Source organism: Desmodus rotundus, chromosome 3, assembly GCF_022682495.2.
Source record: "Desmodus rotundus isolate HL8 chromosome 3, HLdesRot8A.1, whole genome shotgun sequence".
NCBI lineage: Eukaryota > Metazoa > Chordata > Mammalia > Chiroptera > Phyllostomidae > Desmodus > Desmodus rotundus.
In genome coordinates this window covers 178,088,652-178,096,404 of record NC_071389.1, presented here as the reverse complement: position 1 = coordinate 178,096,404, position 7,753 = coordinate 178,088,652, and the positions used below count along the sequence as shown (strand labels likewise).

General features: G+C 37.4%; 1 protein-coding gene across 2 annotated transcripts; it reads right to left on the bottom strand.

Moving 5' to 3' along the window:
* Positions 1-372: 372 nt before the first annotated feature.
* Positions 373-7,418, bottom strand: MAGOHB (mago homolog B, exon junction complex subunit). 2 transcript variants are annotated; one of them, XM_024575600.3, is made up of 5 exons: positions 7,263-7,418; positions 5,175-5,233; positions 4,396-4,506; positions 2,408-2,490; positions 373-739 (listed from the first exon to the last, which is right to left on the bottom strand). In XM_024575600.3, exons 1-5 carry the CDS (start codon positions 7,354-7,356, stop codon positions 640-642), a joined length of 447 nt encoding a protein of 148 aa, XP_024431368.2. In that variant the 5' UTR covers positions 7,357-7,418; the 3' UTR covers positions 373-639. The 2 variants fall into 2 exon arrangements, with proteins under 2 accessions (XP_024431368.2, XP_045040323.1); XM_045184388.2 differs by having other exon boundaries at positions 5,175-5,277; positions 7,263-7,401.
* Between the last annotated feature and the right edge of the window lie 335 nt (positions 7,419-7,753).

The window sequence follows — 7,753 nt, the reverse complement described above, 5'->3', positions numbered from 1 at the left end:
AGCTGAGAGCTCACTTAGTTCCAAAAGATACACAAAATATGTATTTGTGAAATAAGGAATAAGGGCACAAAAAGTGTGCCTAACTTGGGGGACTGATTTCACTTGTCATCCTTCAGGAAATCACTGCTTATACCCAAAACACTTCAAGGTAAATAATCCCTAAGGAATTTGTGATCAAATGTAAAAAATCCAGAACCTCTGTAATTACCAAACACTTAAATCCCATCAGGTATGAAAGAAATAACTGCCTTTATTCTAACTACATATTTCCACCTGAAAGAATTTCTGCCATAGCAGGTACCTCCTACAACAATTTTTATTATCTTTAAAGTGATGAGAGACATAGCCTCCTGAAAGAAAGCACTCTCCACCCAGGCTCTGGTAAGTTTTATTGGAGCAAAATTTCAACAAAAGGTGTCTTTTATGTACAGAGTTTAATGTGTGTGGGCGCTGTCCGACCCCCTTGGACAAAAGTGAAGATAACCATTAAGCCTGTTTATGTATTTTCTTATTTTCAATGTGCATACAAAAAATGAGTTTGCTTCACATACATAAAGATCCCAATATTATAAATGACAAATAACCCCCCTTTACCAATCCCTTAATTAAATATAAAAACAGCTTCAAAAAACATACAATTTAGATTGGTTTAATCTTGAAATGTAACCCAATAAGACTGAAAACTAAACATTTCAGGTCCTGTACCAAATAGTAAAATACTCGAAGGCCTTCGGGATCCCTGAAATTTAAAAAAATAAAAGTTACTTTTTTGCAATAACATAATTCTATAAATTAATTCCTAAAACAAAACAAAAATCTAAAACAATTAAGTTAAAGGAGTCCATGAAACAAAACAAAAATCTAAAACAATTAAGTTAAAGGAGTCCATGATTACCATCTCTATCTTCTCTGTAAAAAACAATTTATAAATTTTCTTCACCAGTATTCATCTCATATTTAAAGTGTTTATTATAAGTAGCTATGCATCAAAAAAATGTATGAAGCAGATGAAATTATAAAGATAGAAAAAATTATATTCATAATACTATATAATGTCACTTCTCACAGAATAAGTATAAACATTTTGGTGTTTCTCTATTTTTTTTTAAAGAATTAAAATTATTCCCCGGGCCCTTTATAACATTAGTTTTTCTATTATATTAAAAAAAATCCACAAGTAATTCTTAATTTAATAATTCTCTCTTTAAGACATTTGGATATTTTTCCAATTATAAGTAAGATTTCAATGACCATCTTTTTAAATAATAAAGCTTTTTCATTATTTGAGACTATTTCCACAGATAGACACCCAGATAAAAATTACCAGGGTGAAAATATTAATGAAATATTAATAGCTTTTGAGGCAAATTATCAAATTGTTTTCTAAAACACATTGTACCTGGCCCTCACTGGTGAGCTCAGTGGATTGAGCGCCAGCCAGCAAACCAAAGCTGGTTCAATTCCAAGTCAGGGCACATGCCGGGGTTGTGGGCCAGGTCCCCAGTATGGGACTCACTAGAGGCAACCACACATTGATGTTTCTTTCCCTCTCTTTCTCCTTTTCCTTCCCCTTTCTCTAAAAATAAATAAATAAAATCTTTTAAAAAATAAGAAAAAAAAATATTGAACCAATTTATAATCCCAGTAGGACATGAATGCCACATCCTCGCCAACTGTGGGAAAATAAATTTGATAGTTTAAAAGTATCTGATCTGTCTTTATGAACATAGCCTTTATATGCAATAGTTATTAGGCATTCATTCCTCTCTCCTTTCCTCTAATAACTATTCAAAAAGCATCTGCTATGTGCCAGGCACACTGCTAATTTTGGAAATACACACAGTTCTCATGGAGCTTATATTCAAACCAGTAAAGTAAACGAGTTATAAAACTTAGTGACAGAAAAAGAACACCATGAGGACAATTTAAAGGGAAAGAGTGGAAAGAAGTAACTGGAGGCGGAGAGGTTTTGCAGAAAAGACAAGGCCTGTGCCCCGGGGACACAGAACCTGAGAGGACACGGCCAGCTGAAGCTCTGCTGGACTTTTCCCTTCACTGAAGAGAAGCCCTAGAAGGAGAACGTGTGGTGCTGCAGGGCTAACGAGGCTGGCATCCAGCACGGGTTTCTTTTAAATTTTGTGACAGTGCCCAGATTTTTATAAAAAGGAGCTAATAAAACTTGAGCGTTATTATTCACAGTTGTCAGGTTTTTTTCTTTGGGGAATCAGTACATACACTGCTACCGTCTTTGGCGGCAGGTCTTTAATGACATAAAAATCAGAATTACATCTGCGTAATAAACTTGACAGGGTGCCAATGAAATGAGCTTAGCAAACTGTCCAGAGCTCTAAAATGAACCTCTCTAATAAATTTGATCGATGTAATAAAAATGCTTTAACATACTCACTTCGACTGATTTACATCAATAAGAGAACCTATTTTTGATGTAGTAAAAGAAATGTGTTCATCTCCAATTACAATTTCAAGCTCCTAAAGAAAATAAAATGGAGAAATGTAATTACTATAAAAATCCCCCCCAGAGATATAGCTATCCTTGCTACCACGTGGTCCCAATTTTAGCTGCATGCTTTCCAATAGTGATAGAGGCGGCAGGGCAAAAACACCTTAATCTATTAGACATACACTGTGTCTATAAAATAAAAAAAATAAAAACGTCATCGTGTGCGCAGGAGTCCCCAGTATTAAGGCGAACCAAAATTACTCTCCAGAGATCTCACAGACACTATAAAATGAATGACATACTCAAGAGTGACACATAAATGTTTCTTATAGGATCAGTAAAAACCAAAGGCATCACTCTGAGGCACAATGTTGTAAAAATAATGTGGGTATAAGCCACTTTTAATAAAATAAAACACACTATCCTTTTTACCAGGCTCCAAAAATAAAATGCGTAACATTAATAATAGTGCCACTTTAGCACCTACTATGTGTCAAGCCCTGTTAGGGAATTTACAAATATTATCTGTAATCCCCTAAAATATGCTTGTCAAATAGACTTTGCTAGCCTACTTGTCCAACTGTGAAACCCAAGGCTCAGAAAGCATAGGACGAAACTTGTTTATATTTACATCCACCAGTAAGTGATGGTGCTGATATCTGAATCCTGGACTGTAAGACTGGAAGAGTGATACACTTTTGACTTCGTAAAACATTCCAATTAAGAACTATTAAAATAAACATAACATAATGTAGATGTTCCCAGTGTGCCATACTTATTGTATAATTTTTCTCTATATTTACCTGCAAATCTAAAAACAATTAAGAGGCTATATCTGCAGTAATTTTTCAGGTTAAATAACAGATGCCATTCAAGATAGTCTTGTATACACAACGAATCAGAAGACCTAATTATGCAGTTTATTGCACACACAAAATTCATGTAATAAATGCAACTAAAGTTCTCAAACAATCATAAAATTTTTGACTTAAAGACCAATAAACAATTTCTGGAGCATGCCTAACCCTCCCTAATCAGCAGAACACATGACTACATCATCAAGTGGGTAGATGCAAATACTGGATCCTCCCTGAGTTTTTTCAGTGCGTATGTACGTGTACGTAAAACAAACAGATCTAAACTTACTTTTAAAAGCATTTGCAAGGCCTAAGTAATGTTACCTATTACCTTTGACTTCATAAATAATGTTTCTTTAAACAGAAGAGTTAAACTACTGCTACAGAAGGCCAACATCTGTTTTCTCCCTATTTTCTTCTAGTCAAAGAAGGCGTTACAAAGTATAATCCTCGGGGCAAACAAAAGTGAAATTAAATGTTGTTTTCTCCAAGGGTCATATCACTTTTCTCCCAGAGTTCAAAAGGCCCAATTCAGAAATCAAACTGTCTTTCTATTCAGGGAAATCAGCCTTCAGAGCTCTCAGAAGCCCTCTAAGACATTATCAATTACTCTGAGGGGAATATGAGAGGCAAAGACAGTGGTCAGTTTGAACAAAGAAACCAATCAAATCCCTCTCTGGGGCAAGAGATGCAAATAAGAGTTTTCAAAGTTGTAAATTTGAAGAGAGTAAATTGTACATAGTCAATGAGAATCTTAAGTCTCGAATTTAACAGCCATCTATACTTGTTCCTAATAAAATTACTTAACATATAATAGAAACTACGGCAGTGTGACAAAGTCCTAACCTTGGCTGGGAGGCTGCAACAGACTGTTCGGAAAGATAGCTAAATTGAGAGCTATGCATCGACTCCTTTACTACTAGGAGGTAGCATAAGGCTAAGAAAAAAAAAGTACCAGATACCTGGTAATGGAAAACTAAGGAATCAATGCATATATACTATAAATAAATAAGGAAAAACAACAATGACATTAACAATTTTAATATTTATGCATTTAGGGAATCACTAATTCCAAACCTGCCGGCCAACCCTGTCAGGGGGGGGCCACAAAGCATCATCTTCTTTTGTAATCTCGCTGTCATCAATAATCCTCTTCAGTTCTTCCATCACACTCTTGTGCACGTACGCCTGAAAGTGTCGTAATAAAAATTTCAAATGCCTCTCGATTCCTTCTCAATCAGAGTTACAAACTCCAAATATTCAAAGAGAGTATCACAGAAAAATTTAATTCTGATTCCATCCATAAGATGGATAAGAATCACTCATCCATGTTATGATTTTTCTTCACTCTCTTGCCCTTTCCTTTAACATGTATTTCTCCCTCTTCACATCACTGAGCCCCCTTTGAAGCCCTGTATTCTGCCTTGGTAACATGGGGCTCAAATTCCTCTGAGTGGTTAAGAGTGGCAACCAAAAAATCTATGAGGCGAGCAGAGACAATCTAAGTATACATCATAGTGATCTGAACTTTTGCTTATTCCTAACTTTTAAACCTTTGATTTAAAATTCATACTATTCTTAAATCATGATTAATGTTTTAAGTCGTGAATAAAAAGACAAATTAATTATAAAATGAATTAAATGATATGTTCAAATGTGGGACTACAACTTATATTCAGATTGCTTCTTCTGTTGTTATTAATGCTACAATTATATCTAATTTAAGTAGAATCCCTTTTCAATCCATAAATTGGCTTCTTCTTTACAATACAGTCTTATGTGTACTTTTGTAAATTCAACACAGACGTGAGAAAAAAGGAGAACTGTAAAAAATCAGACATTCCAAAAGGACTTACCTCTTTTCTGATCATGACATCGTTTTTATAGTTGCTGTTGTTGGCATATCTAAGCTTTCCTGTGGGGAGTGGAAAAAAATTCAGTCTATAACAGCAAAAACTGCTAAAAAAATAAAGAAAGAAAGAAATGACATCGTAAGCAATTTTGAAGATAAAGTCCACTTCATACTACTACTTTTATTAACATTTCTTCCCTTTTGGCATAGAACCAATTCTAGAATATAAACACTCAAAAATTTGCTGGCGAGTCAGCTGCAGTTGAAGTTAGGCAATTTTTAAAAATATTCCATGCCTTTGATAATAATTTTTAAATATTCAATATAGTTTTTAAATATTCCATGCCTTCAATATAATGGGAAGGTCATTTTTAAGGCTCATTTTCTTAAGCTATGTCCTGAACTACACAGGGGATCTGAAAAAGGAACAAACATTTCTTTTAAACTTTGTTTTATGTCTGCATTGGTGCTGATTAGCCCAGAGCATTGAATCTAATCAGTTACACGACCTTAAAACGGGGGGTTTACTCTCCCACTTACTCAAAGATGAGAAAACAGAGTTAAGCAACTTGCCTAGGGTCACACAAGATTCAGATCTGGATCTACCTTCTTTCAATACTCGTGCTGTCCCCGTTACTCCAAAATGTGCTCTTGTAATTATTTTTCTTCAAATTAATGTATGTATAATACTACGGCAATGCTAATACTTTAGAACTGTGATTAGGAAGCATACAAACTCTGTGCTGCTCCTGGATAAAAGTCGGCCAGTTTGTTTATATTTAACTTTAATCCATCATGACTTTGTGCTCCCTGATGGATGCTTCTCCTCAAGGCTAGTCAGTCAGCCAGGAGCACAGGTAACCTGGTCCTGGTACTCTAAAATGACAGGTAAACCTAATGAGGTGAGCCCCTGAGGAATCACTGCCTTGTGACTCACTGTTATTGATGGAAGTGTGTGGATGGGGCAGATCAACAGATGAGAACCACTGTTCTGGCATGAAAGTTCCCCGAGAATATTAGACTACTTAATTTATGTTACTGGCTAAACGCTGAAAACTATTCATAGGCAAAAGCACTGAAAACAATATCACATTAAAAAAGAACAGATGGATTCATATAGATTGGTTCCTTAACTAATTTAGACGAAACACAGGGAGAACAAAGGAGAATAAGGCGATTACAGTTTCTAAATAATTGCACGGCTTTCCTTACCTTGAGTTCTGCCTGAAATGTCTGATACTCTTCCCCTTTCCTAATATGTGATCCTCCCCTAATTTTTCCTTCATGCTCTCATGGAACTTGGTCCAAAACATGGACATAACACTTAATAGGTAATATCCATACTGATTTACGGTTAGTTTCATGTCTGTGTGACCCACCAAAACATAATTCATTGTGGGAAATTAAAGAGTGTCATTCATTACTGTACCCTCGGTTTTTGTATTCACATGTTGCACAACACATAATATGCATTCAAAGAAGAAACGTCTGCTCCCTAGCTAAGAAAATGACAGTCATTTCAACTGTCACCTTCTCTAGGAAGCTTTCCCCACTCCTTCAGGCAGAACTAACTACACGCCTTTTGTGTATTCTTAATGCATGCTAGGGAGAACAACTGTATTTCAGCATCCAAAACGGATTATTACACTCATTTTTCTACATATTGGGCTCCCCCCTTCAGGGCGGGTCTTACTCGTTTATGCTGCCTTACGTACAACGCCTGCATGAATAAGGGATGAATGGGTAGTGCGAAGGTTGCTGGCCACCGGAATATTTTTCTGCATCCACTGGACCACCACATGTTGGGGATATTCTTCAAAATATCCTAGTATTAGGTCGATAAACTAATCCTTTAAGGGTCTCCCAGTGAGCTCTGGGATGCTAATTGCTGTGGATTCACCTTTACTATCTGCCAGAATTAGCTTTTCTGAATTAATTTCCACCGATTAATTCCCTTTCATTCACTAAACCAATCCGTGCCCCCTGTATTCTCAAGCCCCTATTTATGCGGCCAGAAGCAGTGGCCTCAGCGCCCCCGGAACACTCGCACGCCCTCGGGTGTCGGTCGCGCCACCCCGCCTCCTCCGCTCACCGTCCGGCCGGAACTCAAACTCCAGAAACTCGTGTCCAAACTTGCCCTTGTGCCCCACATAGTAGCGCAAATAGAAATCGCTGGCCAAAGCCATTTTTCTCTGCAGAAAGGCCGCGGAAGGCTCGGCCAACGTGCCGGCGGGCGCCTGGCAGTGACGTCAGTGGCCCGGGATGAGGCGTCACTGCGGGCGCGCCTCGCCTCCTCCCTGGCCCGGGTGGAAGCGGGGAGGGAGGCTGGCTGTTTCAGTACCGAAGGCGCAGGAGGTGGGGGCGGCAGTGACTTCAACGTCGCGTTGCCGGGGATAGAAGCGTGTTATTTTCAAAATTAAGTAAGTCATATTACATTAGCAAAGCTCGGAAGCATGAGAGTAGGATAGCGTTTTTTATAGGGTGGGAACTAGGGTTTGCGAGTCATTTGCTTTTGCTTTTGCTTAAGACTTTTGCTTTTCGGGTGTCATTCTCGCGGCGTTTTGAGAGTTGGGTGCCGCATTA